The sequence below is a fragment of the Vipera berus genome, assembly GCF_964194415.1.
Source record: "Vipera berus genome assembly, chromosome: 6".
Taxonomy (NCBI): Eukaryota; Metazoa; Chordata; class Lepidosauria; order Squamata; family Viperidae; genus Vipera; species Vipera berus.
In genome coordinates this window covers 9,634,234-9,661,975 of record NC_138208.1, presented here as the reverse complement: position 1 = coordinate 9,661,975, position 27,742 = coordinate 9,634,234, and the positions used below count along the sequence as shown (strand labels likewise).

Here is a 27,742-nt window from a genome sequence, read left to right as displayed (position 1 = left end):
CTGGGTCACGTGGTCCCCTTTTGCCACCTTCTGACAAGCCAAGTCAACAGGGAAGCCAGGTTCACTTAATAATCACGTTACTCACTTAACAACTTCAGTCATTCATTCAAACAAACCTGGCAAGGAAAGTCCTAAAATGGGGCAAAAACTCACAATGGACGTCTCGCTTAGCAACCTCAATTTGGGGGGAAGGTCAATTTTGTTGGTAAGTTGAGGACTACTTGCTTTTATTTCCCCTCAGCTGCAATTAGGAGCCTTGGATCACCTGGTGGCCTCCCATCCGCGCAGAAAGCAAGGGGGGGAGGGAAAGAGGAGAGTCTCCCCTGAGGCGCCCGCCTTTGCCCCGCCCTTCCGAGCCCAAGCCGGCCCGCTTCTTCCCTGCGCAGGCGCGCTCGGGGCGTCCCGCGCGCGTGCGCAGGGAGGGGGCGGCGCCCTCCCTCCCTCCCCTCCGAGGCAGCACTCGGGCGCAGCCGTTAGTTTCTGCCCCCCCCCCTCGGCCGTTGAGTGATGGGAAGGAGGCGGGGAGGATTAACCCCCTCGTGCCCGCGTCGGCATCGACGCTCCTTTCTCGCCCCCCCCTCCTCCCGCGTCTGAGGCGGCGCTGAGGGGGAGAGGGCGAGCGCGAGCCGGGCCGGCCAGGCGCTCGGTGCATTGTGGGACGGACTGGGGCAGCCGGAGCGGCGCGGGGAGTCCCGTCGGCGGGCGGGGGAGCAGACGAGACGCGGTAAGAGAGGAGCGCCGGGGGGGGGGGAAAGAGCAGAAGAGGCGGGTGAGGAGGGAGGGGCGCTTAAAGGGGAACGCGCCCCCAGCCTACCCCTCGGGGGGGAGGGGCGGAGGAAAGCGCGCGGGGAGAAGCGGGGCGGAGGAGGGGGGGGTCGAGGAAAGCCCGGAGGGGCCTGAAAGCGCTCCTTTAAAAAAAAATAAAAAAATAAAAGACTCTTGCCCGCCTCTGGAGGGGAAGAGGTTAATCTTTCCGCCCGCCGACATCTTTTCTTTTCTTTTTCTTTTTTTTTTTTTTTTGCCTACTACCCGAGGGGCGGGAGGCCTCGCGCGTGCGCGCTGCGCGCTGCGCGCGGAACGCCCGGAGCGCGGGCCTGGCGCGCTCTTTCTCTCTCTCTCTCTCTCTCTCTCTCTCTCTCTCTCCACCGCGGCCCCGCCCCTCAAGGGAGGGGTGAGGGTCCAAGCTCCGCCCCCGCCTGAGCCAAGAGGAGTGGCGGGCGGCCCAGAGAAGGCGGGAAGGCGCCGGGGAGGGGGAGGGGGTGGGGGTAAGGGGCTTCTGCCGACGACGACCCCCCCCCCTCTTCCACCCAAAGGCAGGCCAGGACTCCCAGTCTGGCTGTCAGAATCCATTTATATCACATTTCATAAATGTATAGGTCAGGGGTCTTCAAACTTGGCCCTTTTATGACTTGTGGACTTCAACTCCCAGAATTCCTCAGCCAGCAAAGCTGGCTGAGGAATTCTGGGAGTTGAAGTCCACAAGTCATAAAAGGGCCAAGTTTGAAGACCCCTGGTATAGGTAGAACATTGGGCTTATTCTGGGGATTCTGCCATCTCTCCGAGGGGGGGTTGGGGAGAGGATGGTTACTTAAGGTGATCTTCAAACAACAGGGAACGTTTGAACTGGGGGAGGGAGGGGGAGAGACAGATCTGGATTGCATCTTCATTTACAACTGAAAAAGGAAAGCAATAACCATAAACCCAAGGAGAGTTCCCTTTCCCACGGAAGGGCCTGACACCTAAGTAAATGATGAGAGCCTGACCAAAGGGATGAGGGGAGGGGGCTGAAATGGGAATGCCTTATATAGGATTGAAATGTAACTTTGTTAAGATCCCTTCTTGGATTGCCACAATCGATTCCATCCTAGTAAACATTTTCCTTTTGGACTAAACTTGCATCCAAGAGTTCTTATTTCCTAAGATGTGGATTGAGGTGGGTCCTGACACTGGCTCTTTTACGCCCCTGGTCGACTGGAAGGCGGAGCGTGGCTGGGCTGGCTGCCCTCGGGACTGACCCGAAGAACCTGGCTGGTCCATGGAGAGTCTCAAGTCATCCAGGCCTTGGTAGTCAGTCCCGAAGGGGCTTTTCTTCCAAAAAGGGAAAATGGACTTTCTTGGCTTTGTTTTGTTTTGGTTCTTTTCCTTGAAAACGTTTCCCTTCTCATCCAAGAGGCTTCTTCCAGTTCAGTGAGTTGGAATAAAGAATAATAATTAGTAACCCCAAAAAAAAGTTTGGAAGGGACTTTGGAGGTCATCTAGTCCAACCTTGGTGGAGCAGTGGGCTAATGCCTCCTTTAGTAACACCAGCTGCCTGCAATTAGTGCAGGTTCGCATCCCACCAGGCCAGGGGTAGGCAACCTCGGCTCTTTTATGACTCATGGACTTCAACTCCCAGAATTCCTGAGCCAGCCATGCTGAGGGGAAAGGGAGAGGTTTCCAAGCTGAGCCATGCTGGCTTAGGAATTCTGGGAGTTGAAGTCTACAAGTCATAAAAGAGCCAAGGTGGCCTACCCCTGGCCTAGGCCTAGGCCGCTTTATGACTTGTGGACTTCAACTCCCAGAATTCCTGAGCCAGCCATGCTGAGGGGAAAGGGAGAGTTTCCAAGCTGAGCCATGCTGGCTTAGGAATTCTGGGAGTTGAAGTCTACAAGTCATAAAAGAGCCAAGGTGGCCTACCCCTGGCCTAGGCCTAGGCCGCTTTATGACTTGTGGACTTCAACTCCCAGAATTCCTGAGCCAGCCATGCTGAGGGGAAAGGGAGAGTTTCCAAGCTGAGCCATGCTGGCTTAGGAATTCTGGGAGTTGAAGTCTACAAGTCATAAAAGAGCCAAGGTGGCCTACCCCTGGCCTAGGCCTAGGCCACTTTATGACTTGTGGACTTCAACTCCCAGAATTCCTGAGCCAGCCATGCTGAGGGGAAAGGGAGAGTTTCAAAGCTGAGCCATACTGGCTCAGGAATTCTGGGAGTTGAAGTCCATGAGTCATAAAAGAGCCTAGGTTGCCTACCCCTGCACCAGGCTCAAGGTTGACTCAGCCTTCCATCCTTCCGAGGTCGGTAAAATGAGGACCCAGATTGTTGGGGGCAATTAAGCTGACTTTGTAATAATGCCGCTGGGGTGTGTGTGTGAAAGCCCTAATAAGCAGGCATATACATAGAATGAAGGCTACTGCTAAGCTTGTAAGCCGCCCCGAGTCTTTGGAGAAGGGCGGGATATAAATGGAATTAAAATAAAAATAAATAAAAACCCCTGCTCAGGCAGGAAACTATACCAGGGGTAGGCAACCTTGGCTCTTTTGTGACTCGTGGACTTCCAACTCCCAGAAGTCCTGAGCCGGCATGGCTCAGCTTGGAAACTCTCCCTTTCCCCTCAGCATGGCTGGCTCAGGAATTCTGGGAGAGGTGCGGAAAGAAGCAGGCAGGCAGGGCGCGGAGGTCCGGAGACCTGCCGACGTTTGGGGAGGTTTGGGGAGGTGCGCGCGCACCTCCCCAAACCTCCCCAAACTTCGGCAGGTCTCCGGACGGCGGTGGCTTGGGAGAGGTGCGCGCGATCCCGGAAGCACCAAAGCCTCGGCCGCGCACAAGTCCTCGGTAAGGTTTTTTTTTGACTGGAGTATAAGCCGAAGTGGAATTTTTCAGCCCAAAAAGTGGGCTGAAAAATTCGGCTTATACTCAAGTATATACAGTAGCTCCGGCTTTCTTTTAAATTCATATTGAATGTAATGTATCTATTCAGAAATATATTACAATTGCAGCCTGTGTTCAATTAGGCATCCAGCCCTCCTAACCATCCCTTGTTGCAGAATATAGCAAATATACACTTCACTAATCATGTTATAACTATTTAGTTATTTAATAAGAGAAGAGAACAGTAACATTTTATATAGTAATGCCAATTGAATATTCTTTTGGAGGAATATACAAGCTTAAATAATACAGCAGTCCCAAATATAGTTTGATTCAAAATATCACTTACTTCATTGAGGTATTTAGGCTGTGTTCCTTTACCAATTTACCTGGTGCAACTCAGTAATATTTTCCCCAAAACATTTTCTGTCAAATATATTACAACTCTGGCATTTATTTGAAGGAGTTTTAATTATAAGTAGGTGATTACTAAATTCACAAGTATTGGGAGATTATTTTGATGTTCAACTAATCACTTATTTATACAAATACCTATTGATGTGAGCTACTTTAGCAAACCAGAAAGTAAAAATCTTGTGTTCTCTGTAAACTGGAAAAAATGTTTTCCCCTTCTGATTGTGGAATGAAACAAATTGTTCACTTAAGCAGTTATTAGCATAAAATAGTAACTCATCGATTGCCAGAGCTAACCTGCAATGTAATGTTCATTCAGACTTTTAATTTGCAATAATAGAGTTTAGATATTTGATCAGGTTCCCATAACTGAGTAGTGTTTCTGCCAGACCAGATATGAGTTTGTGGTGCCTTGGAACAGTTATTTAGGGGAGACATCAATAGCAAACTTGAAACAGGCTCCAGTTATATATTACTTGTGGCCTTGTCTGAAGCAGTCAGACCAGGCCATTAATGTTCATTTTTTTCCTGGGTATTCCTCCAGTTCTCCAACCTCAAATACAAAGCATCTTTTCACAGTCATATAACCCTAACGGCAAAATATACGCATTGGTGACTCGACATTTGGGTAACAGTGGCATCTAATTGATGAATAAGGATTAATTATCTCAAATATTTTACTACAACTCTCTACAGTAAAGAGAATTGTTAACTTAATCATTCAGACTTAACTATGCAAAAGCAGCACACATTTATTTTGCCCACACTAGCAGGTTCACAACATAGAACATCAAAATTAAGGGGGTGGGGGGAAATCTGCAGGCTTGTGTGATGTGCGACCCACCTCTAAAATGGGCAGGATCAAAGTATTTGCATTTTTAGGTGTTTGGTGTGAATTAAGGGCTGAAAATGGTCCTTTCACCCCCTTAAAATCGCCAAACCTGCTTGTTTTTCCATTTTAACTGCATCCTTTCACCATAAGAAAGTTGTCCATCCCAGGCGTAATGAATTGTGTGAACATAACCTATTGAGGTTTATTCACTAACCAATTGTTTAGTAAATTGGGTTCACCCACAAATCATGGAGAAGCAATCATTTGCATACAAACCAGAAAATGGCTTGGTTAGTATTTCTGGTATATGTGGATTAAATAAAATACGCTGACTATCCTGAGACAAAAGATGGTAGGAGAGAGAAAGAAGAAAATAAACCATGAATCTTGTTTGCATGGCAATTCCCAAATATCTGTGTTAAATTCTGTGGTTATCTGGTGTCAGAAAAAGGGAAGGAGCCGAACCAATTAAATGGCATTTTTAAATGATGTGTCAACTATGTTTGTGGCTGATAGCTCATGTAACCCCACCTTTTTAAAAAAAAAACAATTTGGGAAAAGAAGAGGAAGCCAACATTGGCCTGTTCCCATTTCCCCTCCTGAATAACAGAGTTGGCTAGCCAGCAAGGCAGATAAAATGATGATCTAACAAATATAATCAAACTGAAAAGGCAGTTAGGACATACACTGTCACCAAGAATGTGGCAAGAAAAATTTATTTGCTGCCCCCATCTGATGTACAGGTTAACCAATAGTTGAAGTTTTCCAAATTGTTAGTGGACTGTTTATTGCTGGCCCATTGGATCAACATTCCAGTTCTGAAGCCCTGTTTGGCCTCTTACATAGTTACAGTATACTTTATAAAAGTATACTGTTCATATCCAAGTAATGGTAAGGTAAAGGTTCCCCCGCACATGCGTGCTAGTCGTTTCCAACTCTAGGGGCCGGTGCTCATCTCCGTTTCAAAGCCGAAGAGCCAGCGCTTGTCCGAGGACGTCTCCGTGGTCATGTGGCCGGCATGACTAGATGCCAAAGGCGCACGGAACGCATTACCAAGTAATGGTAGTTTCAAGTAATAAGAGATGATGTAGCCACTATATTGTTTGATAGTAAGGTCTAGATCAGGGGTCTTCAAACTTGGCCCTTTTATGATTTGTGGACTTCAACTCCCAGAATTCCTCTGCCAGTTTGCCTGGCTGAGGAATTCTGGGAGTTGAAGTTCACAAGTCATAAAAGGGGTAAGTTTGAAGACCCCTGGTCTAGATCTTCTGGTAGCTGTCATTTTCAGATAGTCTTGAAGAATATTGATTCTCTGGGATTCATTCCAAATTATCTTTGGCTCCATTTCCTCTTGTCTTCTCGTCTGAGTTTAGGGCAGCAAATTATTGAGTCATATTGATAGATGATATAGATCCCAAATTGACATGATTGGCATCCTTCAGGGCATTATTTTATTTCACTTAAACTGCTGGAAGAAATACCCCAGAAGTTTGAACTAAACTGCCATCTTTGTACAAATTACCTCTAATTCCAAGTATGCAATGAAAAACCAAAACAAATCGGTGAAAAGAGGACTGAAATTCTGGGAGATAATGTAAGGCAAACACATTTAAGCTTGCTTCAGGCCAGACCAAAATGAAATCTAAGAGGCTGTTTCACAAAGAATTTTCTTGCATTTTTCCATGCAAAAATTGTTGGAGTTCATATTTTTACATAGAATATATCACTATCGTAAGAGGCAAATTTTATGCTATGTGTTTGTATTTTTTTTAAACCTAGGATAGCCAACCTATTTCATAAAGAAGAAAATCTGTGGTTACAGTGCGAGAATCATGTCTGTTCGAGAGTCCTTTAATCCAGAAAGTTACGAACTTGACAAAAGTTTTCGGTTAACCCGATTCACGGAGCTTAAAGGCACCGGCTGTAAAGTGCCTCAGGACATTTTGCAGAAATTGCTCGAATCCTTACAAGAAAATCACTTCCAAGAAGATGAACAGTTTTTGGGGGCTGTTATGCCAAGATTGGGTAAGAATACCTTTTACTGGTTATAATTATTTCTTAGATCGTTGATGCACACCATTAAAGAGCAGAACATAAAGATGCCTAGATGAAGTAAGCCGTACCTTTAAAAATCTTCTACCTAAAACCGTACAGGAACACCGGCAGTCAATATCGGCAAAACTGCTATGGTCTGGGTCAGATGTAAGGCAGCATCCTTTAGTAACGTCTCAAACAGTAACATGAAAACTGTTGGATCCCGTAACAATTTTAAAACCTTTGACTTTCCACTTTATAACAAAAAGCATTTATATGCAAGATGTATTGCCTTCATGTATGAAAATGCTGTTAGTGTAAATCTTTGTACAGGTATGTTTTTTATTTTTAATCTTAAAATGGGAGTCGTCTTTTTTATTATTTTTTAAATCATATCCTGCTAATGGTGAATTTAGTCCAGAGGTCTCCAAACTTGCCGGTCTCGCGGACCAGAGGGAAGGAGAACAGCTTCAAAATTGGTGCATGTGGGGCCACGCACACTGGTGCGGCACTAGCAGCCCCGTTTCAACATGCAGGATGTGGCACCATGCACATGCGCAAATGGGCACGCAGCCCGTTCACGCATGCGTGAATGGACCACACAAACCACTCAGGCTAGTGGCACATGGGCAAATGGGCTGCGGACACCAACACCGTGCTATCATCCCCATCCGCACCCATGTGCACGTGCGAATAGGTCCGTGGGCACTAGCGCGGTTGCGGGGGGGGGGAAACGCACGCATCAGCCAGCCATTTTCGTGGCCCACTGGCCAAGAGCCTGCATCCTGGTCCCTTGACGCAGCACATAGGTTAGAGACCCCTGATTTAGTCCATGTTAATTATTTTGGTGTTTTTTTTATTTTGGTGTATCTGGCTTGGAGACATGTAAGTGAAAAGGCAAATGATATTAAAAACCAAAACCATATATTGGCTTTTACCTTAGCATTCCAGGTACAGGTAGTCCTCAGCGTATGACCATTCATTCAGCAATTGTTCAAAGTTATGACTTGCGACACGTGCCCAAAGTTATGTCTATTGCAGGACCCCCATAGTCACGTGATCAAACTCGGAGCAGTGTAAAATGAATTTCATCTGAAAGTCAAGGAAGAATCATCTACCTATCTATTTTTTACTAACTCTATAATTTTCCTTCAGTAGAGGAGTTTTGATGCAGGTTCTCACATTTTGACTAATTTAAAAACATAATCATTATATTCTTTTTTTTTAGAGTAAGGAAAATAGAACAGGTTTGCATGACAAATCTGTTAAATTCATCATGGAAAAAGGGGATTAGAGTCTCACTGGTATGATATAAGGAAAGAACTATATTCCTAATAATGTGGCAGTCAGGCGATTTATCAAATATTTGTATGGCTGTTGCTGCAGGAGGAAACTTCAAAAGTTCTTAAAATTTGTGAAGAGTCCTCAGGAAGACAATGCTAAAGAACGTAGCAGCGTTGATGAGAAAAGAAACACAACTATCATTCGTTGTTTTCAGAGTCGCACTAGGACATGCACAGTTTGGATTACCCTATACGCTAGGAATTCGTAGAAATAGAAAGGAAATTCTGAAAAATAAAGCAAGTTACTTTTATTACAGGAATTGGCATGGATACATGTGTTATTCCTTTGAGACACGGAGGCTTGTCTTTGGTCCAGACAACAGACTACATTTATCCCATTGTGGACGACCCTTATATGATGGTAAGATGTCTAAAAATGTTTGCCGCTTTTTGTCAAATAAGAACTTTGGAGAAATGGGGATAGAGGAAAGACCATTGATTTCACCTGGCTTTCGTTTAATCTTACTCAGTTTTGTCTGGAACTACCAGACCTTTAAGAAATTCCTTTTTTTTTTCAGCTGGAGACTGATCTTGGCTTGAGCTTTTAAATTATTTCTACTTTTAACTAAATCAATGATGGCCTTATACAGTGGTATCTTGGTACTCAACTGCTTTGAAAGTCATCAAATTTGGTACTCGACGCATTTTGACGTGAAAATTTTTTGTCCCAGTACTCATCATTTGTTCGGTACTCAACGTACCAAGCTAGAACCTGTCAGGGTTGGCGGCCTTGTGACTCACTACATCAGGTGTCCCTTACAGTCTCTTGGCCGCGGAAATGGCCGGCCGTGGGCACGCACGTGTGGGCTTGCATTCCCCCCCCCACTCGCATGGGCGCAAACAGGGACGCTAGCACGAGGTGAGTGTGCAGACCGTTTGTGCATGTGCCACTAGCCTGGGTGGTTTGTGCAGTCGTTTGCACATGCACACGGCACCAGTGTATGCCACATGCACGAATGGGGCTGCTAGTGCTGTGTCAGTGTGCGCGGCCACAGGCGCGCGTGCACCAATTTTGAAGCTGCTCTCCTTTCCCTCTGGTCCGCAAGACCGGCAAGGTTGGAGACCTCTGTGCTACGTTATTCCTTATGGGAAAGATTTGTTTGGTACTCATTGTTTTTGGTATTCATCTTGCCTCCCGGAACCAGTTTACGATGAGCACCGAAGTACCACTGTATAAGGAATTCAGTAGTAGTCTGTTGTATTCATGTAAACATTCAGAGCACAAGATTTTAACAATTTAAAAAAAACCAGAATTTACTAGTTTACCCAAAGGGAAAAAAAAATACACAGAGAATTTCTGTTTGCTACTTAACTTTTCTTTCTTATTGGCGAAATATTCAGAGGATGATTTGCAATGGATATTAGTTTAAACCATGTGCATTTCTGGTGGTGTCCCCTGGAACTCTTTAATACAGCTGATTTGCTTTGCTTTGCCAGAAGAAATATTATGTGCAGTGAACTTACACGCTACCGGAGAAAGCCTGTGAGGCAACCATTCTGAGCTTTCTAAGTCTTAGAAAAACGAAGCTGCCAAAGCGATTTAGATCATTTTTATCCCCATACACTTAAATGCTTTGCACACTCCCGTGATGCATTGTTTTTGTTTAAAATAAAACATTTTTTTTACATACCTTGTTTTCCAAGGTTTGTTGGTTTTCTTGTTGGTTCTGTTTTAAGATTGCTCTAATGGTCAAAGCTGTTTTCCGTCCCAGTAAGTAAATAAATTGGTGTCACGCTTAGTCTGCGTATTATTCATTACCCTTGCTTCTTCCATCTACCACCTCACATTTCAGTCTCTCTTTAAGGTTGTCTTAGAAAGCAGGCTAAGCGTTAAAATAACAATTCAATGAGAATCGTTTGTGTTGCTTTTTCCAGGGACGCATCGCCTGTGCCAATGTCCTTAGTGATCTTTACGCCATGGGAGTCACCGAATGTGACAATATGTTGATGCTTCTTGGCATCAGTAATAAAATGACGGATAGGGTAAGTTCCTTAAATTGTGATGACAAGAAATGCTAATATGTTACTCAGTGTACCGATAAATTAGCCTTACACAATCAAAAGTAAATGATGTTTGAAGCATCTGTAATCCTAAATCTGCCAGTTGTCCGCCTCTGCTCTTTTGATTACCAGTTGCTCTTGCTTATTATGTTACAATTCTTGAAAACACTGAAAATCCCTAAAAAAATAGAGATTCTGGTGCGATTATTACATTCAAACAATTCAAAATCCTGAAAGGCCAAAATAAACCCTCATAATTTTAACCATCCATGGTATCCCTTTCAGAACTGATAATAAAATCCATTGAACGGGTGTTTAAATTCTGATGCTCGTTCTTTTATGACAACGTATAATATTCTAGATCTGAATTAAACCAAAAAAAAACAAACGCTCCCGGATTTCCTCACAGAATTTGGGAGGCAGTTCCACGAGAAAGTTTAAATAATTTGAGTGACGAAGAGAAAAGGATCACCTCATCTTTATCTAGCATTTCTAATCACTCGCTTTAGAAAGTTGCAATGGGAGGTGGGAATGCCACACTTCAGTAAGCCGCTGTGCGTTTTACCACGCTTGGTTGCACAAGCGCGCTCAGGAAAACACATCCTTACAACTCTACTGTGGTTAGCTCTCTAAAGCAGGGCTTTTCCACCAGTGGTATGGGTACCACCTGTGGTACATTGGCACCTGGCAGGTGGTACGCGACCATCCTAGAAAAGTAGCGGGGGAGGGGAATGAGCTGAATCGGTGACAGCACCGCACAAGCCTGAGCGAGAGACGGCTGGAGCTGCAGGGCTGTCAGGGCTCAGCGGAAGCGCCAGGATCAGCGCCAGGCTCCAGCTGGAGCTCGGTGCTGATCCTGGCGCTTCTGCTGAGCCCAGGAGAAGCGCCGATCAGCTGGAATGTTGCAGCATCTCCAGGGTCTTGTGATTTACATTCAGATGCTTGGCAACTGATTCATATTTATGATGGTCACAGCGTCCCAGGGTCATGTGAAGTGACCAAAACCTGCTGCAACCACCCAGCAGAGGAGGAAGGGGGGGGGGGAAATAAAAACCAAACACCCCCCACCCCATCCCCACTGCCAATCCTCAACAGAAATGCTCACAACAATGAAAACCTCGGACAGGAGGAAGAGCGCCGCCGGGCGGGCAGGCAGGTGTCTTGCTCGGCTGTGGCTTGGGGGGGCACTTTTTCCAGAGCTGTTGTAACTTCGAACAGTCACTAAGCGAACTGTTGTAAGTCGAGGACTACCTGTACTTCATCACTTTTTTCCCTTTTTTTCTTTTTCTTTTTCTTTTTTCTTTTTTTTTTTTTTTTGGTCATCAAGTTTTTGACACCTTGCTAGGCGACTGGTGGTCCTCGGATGTTGCCATGTCCTAAAAGTGGTACAATGGGTGAAAAGGTTGAAAAGCCCTGCTCTAAGGCATAATACGGTTTCCTTGTTTGTAGCTTTACATGTTGTATGAACAAGCCAGAGAACCTTTTTTTATACGGAGAACTAGCTTCAGTCCAGCTGGAAATAAAATTAAAAAAGTGTTGCTGCACATTTTTTGCCATCTTCCCTTGCCATTTCCAAATAGGATGTTTCTCCAAACTCTGTTGAATGCTTTGGAAACCCAGCGAGGGGCTTTACTACGGGGGTACCGATCCACAGACCGCCAGCAGCCGGCCACGCATGCGAGTGAAGCCCCATGCGCACATGTGCAGGATCCACATGTGGATCCACACCCACCCACCAGGTCTGTGGAAAAACCATCCTCCATGGAAGGTGGTCCCTTTTGGCCACCACTGCTTTTAAAGAAGAATTTGCCAAACCTGGCTGCTCTCAATTAAAATTTGTGAGAACTGGTCTCATCCAGCATTTTGAGCGGAACCTGTCAATATCCAGCTCTTTTTAACTTCTCTGGGGTTCAGGGAATTCTTAGGTTTCAGTTAGTAAACTTTTTTTATACGTGTTTTAAGCAGCTGTGAGAGGAGGATTCAACGTTTTAGTGGTTATTGAAATATGAAATTCCTTATGGGATGACTGTAAGCTCTTAATGTATTCAGTAGATGCTTGACTGGGCAATTTATTTATTTTTTTCCTTCCCCCCCATTTGGGTTTCGTTTCGTTTTCTCTGAAGGAAAGAGATAAAATCATGCCTCTAATTATCCAAGGATTTAAAGACGCTGCAGAAGAGGCGGGAACATCGGTGACCGGCGGTCAATCGGTATTAAACCCTTGGATTGTTTTAGGAGGAGTGGCCACAACTGTCTGTCAGCCTAATGAGTTTATAATGTAAGTTGGAGCTTTATCATTGGCTCAGGACCATGGGTATTCATAGCCACGTCTGTTTTTTTTTCTGGTGAAGCTTTGCAACTTTATTAAGAGGGTTCATCTTGCCAAGCTGCAGTTGGCTTAATTGTGGTTTATTGCAAAGGTTACACTTGGGACAGGCTCACACAAGATGCCAGGTAATCAATTTTGGGTTTGCCGTATTCAGCCTTTTGGGATTAAAATAATGCTGTAAAGAAAACAAAGAAGATCGCATTACAGCTTCGGTGATATTTGAGCTGTTGACCCGGAATTAGGGGACAGCGTAGGACAGTGGTGGCGAACCTTTTCGAGACCAAGTGCCCAAACTGCAACCCAAAACCCACTTATTTATCGCTGGGTGCCAGGTGGGCGCGGCCCACTGGATGGGTGTGGCTCTACTGGTCATGGAAGATTGGGTGGGTGTGGCCAAGGTGGGTGCGGTCACCTCAATGTTGCTCGTGGGGAGGGACCCCTGTGGGGGGTGGGCAGGGTTGGGGGAGCTCCAGGAGGTCTCTGGCAGGTGAGGCGGTAGGCAGGAGACGCATCCTGTGGGGTGAGGCGAGGCAGGGTGGGGGTGCCATTGCCATGGGGCAAGGCAAGGCCTGGGGCAGCTGCTGCCTGACACCATCGGCCTCCGCACATAGAGGCCAGCGAGCACATGGGGCCCAGTGGTGTCCGTCAACAGCCACAGCCTGCCGGCCCCTCGACCGGCACACTCTGGGGATCCACAGCCCGTCGCCAGAAGTTCAAAGAAGCCGCCTCCGAGATGGATGGTCAGCCGAGAGCTGAGGAGGCGATGCAGTGGGTCGTGCCTGGGAAAAGGAGAGCATGCGAGGCCAGGAGGGACGGGATGGGTGGGGGAGGGAAACCAGCCGTGCCGGGATGCATTCAGCCATGTGGGACCTCGGCAAGTTAGCAGGCGGCTGGTTGAAGAAGGACAGTTTGCCACCTCCGGGGCATGGCGCGGGTGCCCGCAGCGAGGGCTCGTGAGTGCCGCCTCTGGCACCCGTGTCATAGTTTCGCCACCACTGGCATAGGAAGTATCGACTGAATATGTGCAGATGGCCCTGCTGTCTGTGGGCACTTGCAGAGTCCTGGTTGCAGGGTCATGAAAGGACAGCAAGGAAAACGCCCAATGTCCTAACCCACCCGGGAACGTAGGATGTCTTTCGGGAAACACCCAAAAGGGAACATTTTTAGCTGCTTCTGCGTTCTCCCTTCTTATCTGCAGCGTGCCAGACTTACTGGGTGAAATCTTCCATCTTCTGTGTGTCAGCTTTGCTGGGTGGATTGCTTATGTAATCAGAAAGAACAAATACAAGGATTTCTTATCATTCAGGGCTTCTCTCTTTTAGAGGAGCCCGTCTTTGTTCGGCTGAATAAAAACATAAAGCTTACAAGGCAACTTCTGGCTTCCTGTACTTTTTTTTTATCAAGCAACACCTCAGAGCCTGCACAACAGAACGTTCATTACAATAGCCTCTCAACAAATGCCCTTATTGTGGTTATGTTGAGCTTTTTATGTTTTCACCGATGAGCAACAAATTGGAAGGAACAGTGTGTGAGTGTAAATCATTTCGTGATTCCAGCTGTTAAATATCCAAGCTCTGAAAATCTTGTCTTATTTTCAGTAAAATAAAGGCAGCAAAATCTTATCCAGAAGGTTTTTTTTTTATATAGAAGTAACAGACACTGAAAGTAGTAACAATTTCCTTTTAAGGCAAAATTATTGTGTTAGCTTTAAATGTGACTCGGATACGATCTACCGGTAATCTTCATTATATATTTGTAAGCCTTGATGATTGTCTGGGGATACGTGAAAAAAATGTAATTTAAAATAACTTATGGTAACTACTGAGTTTCTTTTTTTTGGTTGTATTCGTTCTATTGTTAATTACAAAAATAAGATCTTTGGGTCATATCAAATAAACGTTGGGGAATAATTACTGAAAAATAATGACGGCATATATTTTTTAAAAATATATGTTCCTTACTTTTAGGCCAGATAATGCAGTACCAGGAGATGTGCTGGTGTTAACCAAACCATTGGGAACACAAGTAGCTGTAGCTGTCCATCAGTGGTTAGACATTGTAAGTAAATCACTTTAAATATAAATTTGATGAAGGGGTAGACCCTATCTGTGGCTAAGCTGTGCCAAACTTTGAACAAACTAGGCTAAATCTATTTTAATACCGACCTCTTCTGTGGCCTTATATTCCTGTCCTGTACATCAGCTGTCTGGAGTTGATCTTGGGTTGCATCTATGTATGGAAAGTTGTCATTGTAAAAACAAATTTCTTGGTGCACATTGACAAAGGGTATCTATACAGAAGTCTGTTTCAGAAAAGTGCTTTTTATTGTACTTGAAGCTAAATTTATTGAAGAAGAGGAAGTGTACAAAAGCCATAAGATAAGGCTGTTTTTCTGGTTTACCCTTAGAAAATGTATTGTGTAACTGAAAATAAAGTACATTCTGAAACTATATTCTAGGTGCTGCTAGCTCTCTTTGGTTGTCCTCCAGCCAACATTTAGCAGAGAAAGAAGTTAACCTAAATCTATAAGCAGAGGAGATGTTCTGATTGTGATTGTGTAAGCCAGTTTTTCACTCTGCTACCTTTTTCAAGGAAAGACAAAGATGTTAAAATCAATGTTGCAATATACGTATAACCATATTATTGATAGATAGATAGATAGATAGATAGATAGATAGATAGATAGATAGATGATAGATAGATAGATAGATAGATAGATAGATAGATAGACAGATAGACAGACAGATAGACAGACAGATAGACAGACAGATAGACAGACAGATAGATATAGATATAGATATAGATATAGATATAGATATATATGCAAAGCTTCTAAAGGAAATTTAAATTTCCTTTAGTTGACATTTCTCCGAAAAATGCGCTGAACTGCTACTTCATAGAAAAATAGTTACTTGGTGTGTCCATCTTACTCTAACATACTAAGCACCTAGCAGACTCGCTGCTGTTAATGCAATTTGGAGCCGCTAGTTTTTATTAATTTTCTCTTGCCCACTTAAGGCCCCCTTCAAAACTGCTCCTGGTATCTAGGGGCTTTTCAGAGTAGAGTAAAGTACAATACGTAGAAAGGACTGCTTTCCCAGTAGCCTGAGTAGAAAGGTCTTCCATGAACTCAAATCGTGGATCACATATGGATAATAGACTGCCCTTCCCATCTCATCCTCACCGTTGACCGTGACAGCTGGGGATGACCTCAGCTGGATTTTAACAATTCTGGAAGATTGCACGTTTCCTGCTTTGGCATTAAGGCAGAGCCACTCTTGGATGAATCCCTTTGGATGTTCTTTTCTCGCCTAGGTCTTTCCTTGGGAGGATCCTGGGAGAATGGTGGTTGGCTCACTGTCTTAATATATGAGGAAGAGGCAGTCCAAGGAATCACCTAATAATTTGATTTCTCCACCTTGAAGGCTACGTCAGACATTTGGAAGTATGGAGATAAAGGTCTCCCCTTGAATGTTGATAGGGAATAGAATAGAATCAGAATCAGAACATGGAAGGGACCTTGGAGGTCTTCTAGTCCAGCCCCCCCCTCTAGCAGGAGAACCTCTACCATCTCAGACAAGTGACTGTCCAAGACTCTTCTTAAAAAACCTCCAGTGATGGAGCGCCCACGATTTCTGGGGGCAGGCCGTTCCACTGGTTAATTGTCCTCACTGTTAGGAAGTTTCTCCACTGCCTTGGTGGAGCAGTGGGCTAATGCCTCCTTAAGTAACACCAGCTGCCTGCAATTAGTGCAGGTTCGAGTCCCACCAGGCTCAAGGTTGACTCAGCCTTCCATCCTTCCGAGGTAGGTAAAATGAGGACCCAGATTGTTGGGGGCAATTAAGCTGACTTTGTAATAATGCCGCTTGGTGTGTGTGTGTGAAAGCCCTAATAAGCAGGCATATACATAGAATGAAGGCTACTGCTAAGCTTGTAAGCCGCCCTGAGTCTTCGGAGAAGGGCGGGATATAAATGGAATTAAAATAAAATAAATAAATGAAAAAATTAATTCCAGGTTGCTTCTCTCCTTGGATCAGTTTCCAACCATTGGTGGTTAAGTTGCTGCAGTGTTTTCAGTTGGGAGGGACCGTGCGCAATTGGTTCAGCGTTTTCCTTCAGGCTGTCCCCATCAAAATGGAGAAATTGGGGGCCGGATTGTGCAGTTTGGACCTCCCCTCGACTGTTGCTGTGCTTTGGAAACTCCGATTCTTCCAAGAGGAAGATTGAACCATCCAGATTCCACTTCTTTACAGGATCTCCTTTTTTTGAGACGAGTTTGGGTGGTTTGATAGCACCGACAGAGTCGTCCTGTTCCTGTTTCTGCAGACTTTGAACCCTTCTCGATTCATTGTTCATTGAGGTTTCCTGCTTAGAGTAATAATTCTACATTACTAAAATTTACATAGCGCTGCATAGCAAACCATTTAAAAATATTGCTTGATACACATATTGGTAACTTGCATTTAAGGGACGCGGTGGCTCAGTGGGTTAGGACGCTGAGCTGGTCGATCAGGAGGTCAGCAGTTTGGCAGGTCGAATCCCGAGCGCCGTGTAACAGCGAGCGCCCGTGACGCGTCCCAGCTTCTGCCAACCTAGCAGTTCGAAAGCACGTAAAAATGCAAGTAGAAAAATAGAGACCACTCCGGTGGGAAGGTAACAGCGTTCCGTGCGCCTTTGGCGTCTAGTCATGCCGGCCACATGACCACGGAGACGTCCTCGGACAAGCGCTGGCTCTTCGGCTTTGAAACGGAGATGAGCACCGGCCCCTAGAGTCGGAAACGACTAGCACGCATGTGCGGGGGATCCTTTACCTTTAACTTGCATTTAGGTCACCCTGCATGTGCTCCATAGGGTCTGTCACTGAGTAAATAAGCATAGGACCTTAGACTGCTCAGATAACGAAAATCAAAACGGAACAGGAAGCGCTTCAAAAGATTTCTTTAGGTTGGGTGAATTGGCCCTTGATACTTAAGTCAGATACAATCTAAACTAAGAAGTGGGTTTTTCTGGAGGGGGGGACATTAACTGCACATGTAGATTGATAGAAATAAATCTTTTGAGTGTTCAGGAGAGGATCCTGCCGGCCTGCTGCTAATCTGAAGTGTCAGATTCCATCCTAAAGTTATCAGGAAAGGATAAGAAGTAACATTATAAGACAGTAAAATGAAACGGTGTAGCCACGTGTAACCTTTTTTTTCCTTTCTTTCCTTCTGTGCTTTAGCCAGAAAAATGGAATAAAATCAAGTTGGTTGTGACACAGGAAGATGTGGAACTCGCATACCAAGAAGCAATGATGAATATGGCAAGACTAAACAGAACAGGTAAGGGAAGGAATGGCGAGTTTATTTCGGTCAGTGAGCAGGACAAAACGGAGGGTGTCGAGAAACAGGTCTACACTGTTTAGGTTGCTAGAAAGTGACATGGTTAAACATGGCCATTTGGAATGTTGTACTACGTTTCTAGTTATAAAAGGAAGACAATTTGATGCAGTGATAAAGGTATCAGGACTAGAAACCTGGAGGATGTGAGTTCTAGTCCTGCCTTCTTCCTATTGGATGCCTTAGGGCCAGTCATTCTCTTTCAGCTTAGGAAGAAGCAATGCAAGCCTTTTCTAAAAATGTTGCTAAGAAAACTGCATGGGCTTATTTAAGCAGTTGTCAGGAGTGTGTGTATGTGTGTCTGCCTGTCTCACACACACACACTTCTCATATTGTCTCATTATAGAAGTAAACCATTTATATAGCAGGCATGGTCATAATTTTTTCTGAAGAAGAAAATGCAGCTATTCATGTTGCAATTGTGAATCAACATTGGGAGAAAAAATATCTCTACTACGCATTTTCAGAAAATTCAGGGCTATCCTACTGCAATTGGAAAGTTTTTTTTTCTATAAATCTTCTGAGATGGGACGGTATTTCCAAATTATTTTACCAAAATTGATCAGGAATGGATTGTCCATATGCGGGAATGTATTATTTTTCTTTTCGTCCTGAAGAAATTTTAACTTTTCTTTTATTCTAGTTGATTTTATTTCAAGGGACCTGGAAATATAAACTCTTGATTTAATACTGAGAGTTAGGCTGAATTCTGACATTGCGCAATATTACCTTTTTCTCTCTTTTCTCCTCAAGCTGCGGGGTTGATGCATACGTTCAACGCTCACGCAGCCACGGACATTACAGGCTTTGGAATCCTGGGACACGCGCAGAATCTCGCAAAGCAGCAACGTAACGAAGTGTCTTTCGTTATCCATAATCTCCCTGTTCTGGCCAAAATGGCTGCAGTTAGCAAAGCTTGTGGGAATATGTTTGGTCTTATGCATGGGACTTGTCCAGAGACATCAGGTAAAAGATTATTATTATTATTATTTTTAAATCCAGTCGTTTACTCTCCCTCCTTTCCGCTACACCAGGTTTCTCAGCCACATTAAGACGGGTGGGCTTGCAACTCCCAGAATTCCCCAGCATGGTCTGATAATAACAGTGTCTGCAGCAATGGGCCCTAATCTCTCTCCAGTAGGAACCCACTTCTCTTCTGGAGAAGAGTACGCATCGGCTGTCTCATCTTCCACAATAGGAAATTGAATCTTTTATCTCCTCACTAGATCCAGACCCTGGGGGAGATTGCACCTTTCCTTGAAACAGATAGCACCCCTGGCAATTCCCTTGACGCTGGAATCCAGCCATCGTATCAGCTGCTCCAACGTTCCCTCTTCAGAATACACAGCCATGCCAGTCCTCATACGGTGCTTTGTAGCTTCCTAAATATGGTCAAAGATGAAAGGAATAAAATGTCTTTTCACCCATTTTACCACTTTTAGGATATGGCAACATCCGAGTACCTAGCAAGGTGTCAAAAACTTGATGACCAAAGGGGAGGGGGGGGGAAGGAAAAAAGTGATGAAGTACAGGTAGTCCTCGACTTACAACAGTTCACTTAGTAACTGTTCGAAGTTACAGTGGCACTGAAAAAAGTGCCCCCCAAGCCACAGCCGAGCAAGACACCTGCCTGCCCGCCCGGCGGCGCTCTTCCTCCTGTCCAAGGTTTTCATTGTTGTGAGCATTTCTGTTGAGGATGGCAGCAGGGGTGTGTGTGGGGGGGTTTGGTTTTTATTCCCCCCCCCCACCTTCTGCTGGGTGGTTGCAGCAGGTTTGGGTCCCTTCACATGACCCTGGGACGCTGTGACCCGTCATAAATATGAATCAGTTGCCAAGCATCTGAATGTAAATCACAAGACCCTGGAGCTGCTGCAACATTCCAGCTGATCGGCGCTTCTTCTGGGCTCAGCAGAAGTGCCAGGATAGGCGCCGAACTCCGGCTGGAGCCTGGCGCTGATCCTGGCGCTTCCGCTGAGCCCTGGCAGCCCTGCAGCTCCAGCCGTCTCTCGCTCCGGCTTGTGCGGTGCTGCCACCGGTTCAGCTCATTCCCCTCCCCCGCTACCACTTTTCTAGGAGGGTCGCGTATCACCTGCCAGGTGCCAATGTACCACAGGTGGTACCCGTACCACTGGTTGAAAAGCCCTGATCTAGGCAGCTAACATTGAAAAGCACTCCTCATTCTGTTACCTTGCCATATTGGTTCAATAGCAAAAGTCCGGCCAGAGACCTCAATCTATCTATACCACTAAAATAGAGAACCTGCCACACATTTAAAAGAAATGTGAGCACGACTCCTAGGCCGCCTGTTTGGTGATAAAAGGTTTTTAAAAATCCAGATTTTCTTGGCAAATACTTCTCACAATTGATATTGTGGGTGACATAAAAATAAATGCATAAAAACGAACCGTACGCAATCCAGAGCGCCAGTGAAATTGTCAGAGCTTCCAGTGCCTTTTGTGTATATAGTTCAGCCTGTGATTCTTACCAACTGGAATAATATCAAGTGCTTCCTTATCAAACTCATACCAGTTTCGTTCCTGGCCATTCTTGTTTCTTCCAATGTTAGAATTTAATATTTATTAATCAAATTTACGTAGTGAAGCCGATTTTGTTGTTCTCCGTTGCGGGGAAAAATACTTCTGGGAGGGAAAATAATCACCTTTCTGATCAACTGAATTTTCCTAGTGGAAGATAACTTATCTTCAAGCCCCTTTCTCCTGTTGCAAATAGAAGACTTATGAAAGAAAATGTGTGCGACACATTATCTCGGGATGTCCGTGCCACACAGTAGACATTGTGCTGCTATACAAAAAAAAAAAAGTTTCCTTAGAGATTCTTATAAATGGCCAGTGGATGGTGCTGTTTCTCCAAATAACCCCAAATAAATAGAGTGTATTGGAAGTCTGTGCCAAAGAAATTCACGTTTCATAGATGTGGACTTGGCTATATACGCATGAGAAGTAATGTTGTGCAAGTCGGAAATTCTGCTGTGCAAAACACACATTCCTAATGGTTTGTTGCATTTTCTCAGACCGCGTATTGCAATCTCTGCATTTTAAGCTGTAGTAGTTGATTGTCCGCACTTCAGAATGATCAACGATAGTTTATATTCCTTTGAATTGGGTGCTTATTGGATGAATAGGCATTGCCATTAAATATTTAAATTATAAATTTAAATTGCTTTAAATTTTAATCATCATCATCATCTTATATTTTAAGGAGGTTCCTGGTTAATACCTAGGATGCTGGCAGCAACCCATGTCAGCGCTAGTCAATTTGAATGCTTAGTTGACTGAGGTTCACGTTTAATGAATAAAAGAGAATATAATGATGATGATGTTGGAGGGGGATCTAGTCATCTAGTCCAACCCCCTGCTCAGGCAGGAAACCCTATACCATTTCAGGCAAATGGCTGTCCAGTCTCTTCTTAAAAACCTCCAGTGTTGGAACATTCACAGCTTCTGGAGGCAGGTTGTTCCACTGATTAATTGTTCTAACTCTCAGGAAAATTCTCCTTAGTTCTAGGTTGCTTCTCTCCTTGATTAGTTTCCATCCGTTGCTTCTTGTCCTGCCTTCAGGCGCTTTGGAGAATAGCTTGACTCCCTCTTCTTTGGGGCAGCCTCTGAGATATTGGAACGCTGCTATCATGTCCCCTCTCGTCCTTCTCTTCATTAAACTAGACATACCCAATTCCAGCAATGGTTCTTCCTATGTTTTAGCCTCCAGTCCCCTGATCATCTTTGTTGCTCTTCTCTGCACTCTTTCTAGAGTCTCAACATCTTTTTTACATCATGTTGACCAAAACTGACTGCAGGATTCCAAGTGTGGCCTTGCCAAGGCGTTGTAAAGTGGTATTAACACTTCACGTGATCTTGATTCTATCCCTCTGTTATGAGTAATTGGCATTAAAATATACCATATGCAGTTTCTACCTACCTTTCTGATGGGGTTTGGATTCCACACCACTCAACTTAGTGTCTTTCCTCAAGATTTTCTCCCAATTTGTCACTGCCCGTTTCAAACTGTTAACGCACAGAACCCAATTTAGTACTGCAAATAGGATTTGATCAGGGAGAAATAGAACGAAACAATTGTTTAAAATGATTTGGACTTTATGGTGTATTAACCCTTCCCAGGGCAGCATTTGTCTTTTTGCCAGCTACTTTGACCTAGTGGCTCACTTTATATTTTTCCCTGTTCCCTTTCATCTCCTTCTTTTCATCTCACTCCTAAAGGCCCTGTCTAGATATTTTAAAAAAAAATTCCTGTCTTCTGCAAAATATCAGCCTCTTCTCCCAACTTTGTGTCGATCTGCAGACCTGATCCAAGTCACTGATAAAATATGTTGGAATTGCACCCTTCGGGATTTGTCTCCAAGCTGCAGTGAAGCCGTTAAAAAGAGTTCTCTCGGATATGGCTGCTTCCCCTGTGGAATGAAAGGAGCATTTTAACTCGAGAGCTTGTTGTTTGTTAAAGGGAATATTGTGCAGAAGGCTGTGCTGAAATCCAGGTGCAAAGAGATTGTGCAAACTGTCTTGTGGACAATCGTTTGGATTAAGACAGGAAGAAAATCACCGTCATAATTTCTGCCTGCGCCCAAACAAGTTTAATCTGTAAATAACAGTGTGCTGCAGCTGCCAAAAAAGCCAGCATGGTGCTAGGCTGCATTAACAGAGGGATAGAATCCAGATCACGCGAAGTACCAATACCACTTTACAAGACCTTGGTAAGGCCACAGTTGGAATACTGCATCCAGTTTTGGTCACCACGATGTAAAAAAGATGTTGAGACTATAGAAAGGGTACAGAGAAGAGCAACAAAGATGATTAGGGGACGGGAGGCTCAAACATATAAGGAACAGTTGCTGGAATTGGGAATGTCTAGTTTAACGAAGAGAAGGACGAGGGGGGACATGTAAGCAGTGTTCCAGTATCTCGGGGGCTGCCCCAAAGAAGAGGGAGTCAAGCTATTCACCAGAGCACCTGAAGGCAGGCCAAGAAGCAACGGATGGAAACTCATCTAGGAGAGAAGCAACCTAGAACTAAGGAGAAACTTCCTGACAGTGAGAACAATTAACCAGCGGAACAACCTGCCTCTAGAAGTTGTGAATGCTCCAGCACTGAAGTTTCTAAGAAGAGACTGGACAGCCATTTGTCTGAAATGGTATAGGGTTTCCTGCCTGAGCAGGGGGTTGGACTAGACCTCAAGGTCCCTTCCAACTTTACTATTATGATTAAAAATCTGAGCAAGCAAGGCGGCAACTTTGATTTGTCACGCCAGTGAGCGCTAATGCTCTTCCTTCTCCCTTTGCAGGAGGCCTCCTTATCTGCCTACCCCGTGAACAAGCGGCACGCTTCTGCGCTGAGATCAAGTCTCCCAAGTACGGCGAAGGCCATCAAGCGTGGATTATTGGGATTGTAGAAAAGGGAAACCGCACTGCCAGAATTATAGACAAACCTCGAATCATCGAAGTCGCGCCCCAAGTAGCCACTCAGAACGTAAACCCGACACCCGGGGCAGCTTCTTAATCTTAGATGAAATAGTTATATATATTTGTTTTCTTTCGTTTTCCCCCTTTTTGTTTTCATTTTTTTTAAAACAAAAAAAAATAGATCTATTTCCTTTATCATCTTACAGCCTAAAGAACTGTATTAAAGAGAAGAAACACATTGTTGTGTCTCCAAATCTGGTGGCCTTAGGTCGGTTGAAGCGAATGAATTTAACCCCTTGCCTTTTTCTTTTTTCTCCCCCCGGTTACATGAACTGAAGATGCACCTAACCTCAAGGCAGCTTCTGAGTTGAGAATTATATTGTTATCCAATACTGTTGATTCATTTTGAATCTTTAAGACACTGATCTCTCGCCGCACGGGCTCTTTTTAAAAAGGTGCTTTCACGTAGCGCAGGCATTACCGACAGTGGTATCCAATGCAGTTTGTATCTTTTTTTTTAAATTGTTTTAATTTTTATTTTATATTTTTTTTTGCTATATGTATATTTATCATTAGCTCTAATTTTGGATGCCTTGAATGAAATTCCAAAAGGCAATAAATTTTGATAATGCACATGGAGTTTAACCCGGAAGCAAAAGAGGGGCTGACACGTCTACCTGTGTTCCGTCTTTCATTTATACGATTTATAGTCTTCTCCGTGAAAATCTACGGCCTTGGACTTAACGGTAGCTTGGTAGTAATGGGAGACACGCAAGTGCTGCATTTGCACGGAGAGCGCTTCGGAGTTTGAAGGAAGGAGTAAATTTTGTTCTTTGTAGCTCAGACGACGTTTACTTTGTATTACCAATAATCATTTCCTTTTTATGGAGGGTATAAATGGTATAAATCAGTTTTTCAGAGGGATGGGCTGTGCTGCAGAGCAAAAAAAAAAAACATTGCCAACTGACGGGAGGGTATTCTATAATCATTTACAATTCACTATATAATTACACGAATAATTTTTAAAAAATATAACCTTTTTTTTAAAAAAAAAAACCTGTTCTGTGGATGGTAGTGTTTAATACATTTTATATTTTGTATAGTGATTATCATATATATTTTTTTGCTTTTCTTAAAATCAGCAGCTGTCTAGTAAGATGCTTAGTATTTTTGTTTTCTGTTCAGCATACTTTCTTGTGCACGCTTTTGTGATGTGTATAAAATCTACATTGCCAACTTTGCAGCCTGAACTTAAGCTTATTATTTGAATAAATATTTAATTTTTTATTGCTCTTGTGCAAGTGGATGACTTTTTAACTTTTATGCCTAAGCTACTGGGAAGTGAGAACAAAGCTTTTAAATCGGGTTGTTACCTTTAAATGAACTGCCACTAAGTTTAAAAACGTTTATTTTGCATCTAAAGCAATATAGTGTTTAATTCCCAGTATCACAATGTAAAAAATGTGACTATTCTAACATCATTAACAGGTCATATAAATACCTCTTCCTGCTGACAATTGCACATATACCTGTATTCTAATCTGGTTGGGTTTTATGTATAAAAAAAATGTCTTTAACAAACATTGTTAACAGGCAACTTTGCAATAAGAACCTTTTCTTGTGTTTATAGTTTTTAAAGAATGAATGGCTGCTACGTTTCAAAACAATCTGAAATATATGAGTTATTTATTCTGAAAGATTCCATACATACAACAGGCCTGTTTGAGCGAAGACAAACTGCTTGTGTTCTTTGATGGGTGGATTTGACTTTTGAAAAAAAAAATTGTATGCGATAATTTAGTATGCACTCTTGCACATTGTGAACTTGTCCTTAAATTGTGATTTTATAATTTTATAATTTTAAAACACAAAATGTTTCACGTGTGACGGTGTGTCCTATTTAGAAAAATAGCAGCAATGTTTATGGAAAGTTCCTATGTACTCCGGTTCACATTTCGTATTTCTCCTCTTGAGAATACATAATTACTGAAACGTGAACTATTCCTACAGGTAGGAAATCAATACAAATAGAAGCGAATGTTTATAGCTTGGTCCTGTCTTAAGCTTCAACTATTTTCTTGCAGACGTTTAATTACCCAACTAGGTAACATCATCAAAGCTAGAAAGGAGGAGGGGGGGGTTGGTTCTCTTTTTTTTTATAGACGTGGTTTGCCCCGTCAGTGCTGGCAGGAGCGTTTTTTGTTTTTTTGCTTCTTGGCAATTCTTGGATAGGGCTGTTGTGTACTACAGCCCAACATCAGGAAAAGGAAAACGGTTCAACTAATCAACATCTTCCACAAAATAGCCACACAACCTTTATCAAAGGTGCCGCACCACTCCACCCGGGTACCAATACAACCAACACAAGCCGTGAGAAGGATAACACTGCCATATATTGAAAACCTCTCGGAAACAACAATATTTCCACCCTATGTAGCGTACAAACCAACTACATTAATGTTTGCAAGAAAAGCAAGCAAGCTCAGAGAGCATCAAGGACCCCTCAAATCAATGCAGAATGACTCAGAATAGTTTACATAGCTTGTTAAATCTCTTGACCATCAACTTCCTCTGTACATTCACATTCTTTAGATAATGGGCAAAGGATGTTACTTTCAAGAAATCATTTGATTTATAGTTAGTAGCGGCTGTTGATTAATTTCTGGGTGGCAGATGAATTTTAGCGAGTCCCATATGGCAAATACCCGGCTTCCTGTCAGAGGTGCAATTCTAGGAAATCTAATTCTTTTTATAGTGGACAGTTAAAAATACAAAGAGTAGATTTTGCCAAAATTATTTGGCACGCAAGTCTTCAGGTCACTTTTTTTTTTTCACTGTACTTTTTTTTTTAATTAGCCAGAAAGAGCCATTTCATAGAAGCAATTTTTTAAAAGTGTAATGTTTGTGTGTTTTGCAAGAAAATGCAGTGGAATAAATTACCAATTCGGTGATAACAGAATCCGACTTCTGTAGTTGAATGGTTTATTGATTGATTGAGAAAAATGTCATCTATTCTCCAGAAAGACTTATCAAACCCAAAACACCTCAAGGGATTTTCTTCCAACATTATTCTTTGGTTTTTGATTCAGCTAGAGGTTGCAACAGAGACAGCAAAATGCAACACTTTGTTACGCATAGTTATTTTAGCTACCACATTTATATACAACCCACTCCATGTTTCTGGGCATCTTTCATTCATTCATTTATTTATGGAGAAAAATGATCCCAAACTACATATTTTTGTAGTTTGTACATTTCTGGTAAGGGCAGCAACAGTTGCAAGGCCAAACAAATTTCCAAAGTCTAGAGAAGGAACTCAACAGAGCTTTTGGAAATAACAGGCATGAGGCTATTTGAGGCAGCCCTTTGTCTCCAGGACTCGAAGGAAAATCACTAAAACAAATATTAAATTCTATTTCTGAAATGTTTAAAACTTCACCAAGTTTGGACAAATTCTGAGTCAACGCTCAGTATTTGGACCTCAGATGTAAGGGCCAAATTACCTTTTGAAATCAGTGAATCAATTTTCAAGGTGTAAGTATTTTCATTTAGGACTCCAGAAGATGGTAGAAGACAGGAAGGCCTGGAGGAATGTTGTCCATAGGGTCGCGATGGGTCGGACACGACTTCGCAGCTAACAACATTTTCATTTAGCTATTACTGAAATTCGGAAGACGGCTTTGGTAGAATTGCAACCTATGTTAATGTAAACATAGAACTAAATTAGCTTCCTTAAGCCTAGATGGGTTAAATTTCAGCTTCCACAATTTTTAGCTAGCAAGGCTAAAGGGGATGTAGAATTGGGTCTAAGATAACTTGAAGGCAAGTAGTTTGAAAATGACAACAGTTCTGCAAATTTTCTTGATTAATGACATACTTTATTTTTATTTTTTGGTGGCTTTTATACTGCAATGTTACTAGCTTCTTAAAATCTAGCTGGTTGATTACTGCACAAATGTTAGCAGATTATAATCTGTGTTGAACATGGATAATAGTCCTGAGAAAGGGGTTAATAAACAGAATTATTTTTAGACAGTGATTTTTATTAAATCTGCTTTTAAGGTATATGTGCCTTACATTAATTAATGTGATACATTCTGGTGTTTTTTTAATCTGTAAGAAATGGTGTTATGTTTTCTAATAAATTCTTTGCTTAGCAGTCAGAATCTTCTGTAAACTTTAATGGTACACCATGAGAAATGGATTTTGGAACAAAACAGAAAATCAGAAATTAATGTGACACATCATGTGTACAGATTATAAACACTTCAGGGTATTTGAGGTCAAAATTCCTTTGCTAACTCCTAAGATTCCATTTGGTTCCTGACAACCATTGAACTTAACACATCAGGTGT

The 27,742-nt window shown here is 43.2% G+C and overlaps 1 protein-coding gene across 1 annotated transcript; it reads left to right on the top strand.

The window, feature by feature from the left end:
• Positions 1–463: 463 nt before the first annotated feature.
• Positions 464–24,674, top strand: SEPHS1 (selenophosphate synthetase 1). Its single transcript, XM_081330718.1, has 9 exons — positions 464–724; positions 6,651–6,896; positions 8,506–8,609; positions 10,124–10,231; positions 12,373–12,527; positions 14,546–14,636; positions 17,800–17,899; positions 18,710–18,922; positions 23,270–24,674. The coding sequence occupies exons 2-9, from the start codon at positions 6,704–6,706 to the stop codon at positions 23,482–23,484; spliced, it is 1,179 nt and encodes a 392-aa protein (XP_081186844.1). The 5' UTR covers positions 464–724; positions 6,651–6,703; the 3' UTR covers positions 23,485–24,674.
• The last annotated feature ends 3,068 nt before the right edge of the window (positions 24,675–27,742 follow it).

Coding starts and splice junctions, on each gene's coding strand:
- SEPHS1 (XM_081330718.1), top strand. CDS start 6,704: ATGTCTGTTCGAGAGTCCTTTAATCCAGAAAGTTACGAACTTGACAAA. Junction 12,528..14,545: donor CAGCCTAATGAGTTTATAAT/GTAAGTTGGAGC, acceptor CCTTACTTTTAG/GCCAGATAATGCAGTACCAG. Junction 14,637..17,799: donor TCCATCAGTGGTTAGACATT/GTAAGTAAATCA, acceptor TCTGTGCTTTAG/CCAGAAAAATGGAATAAAAT.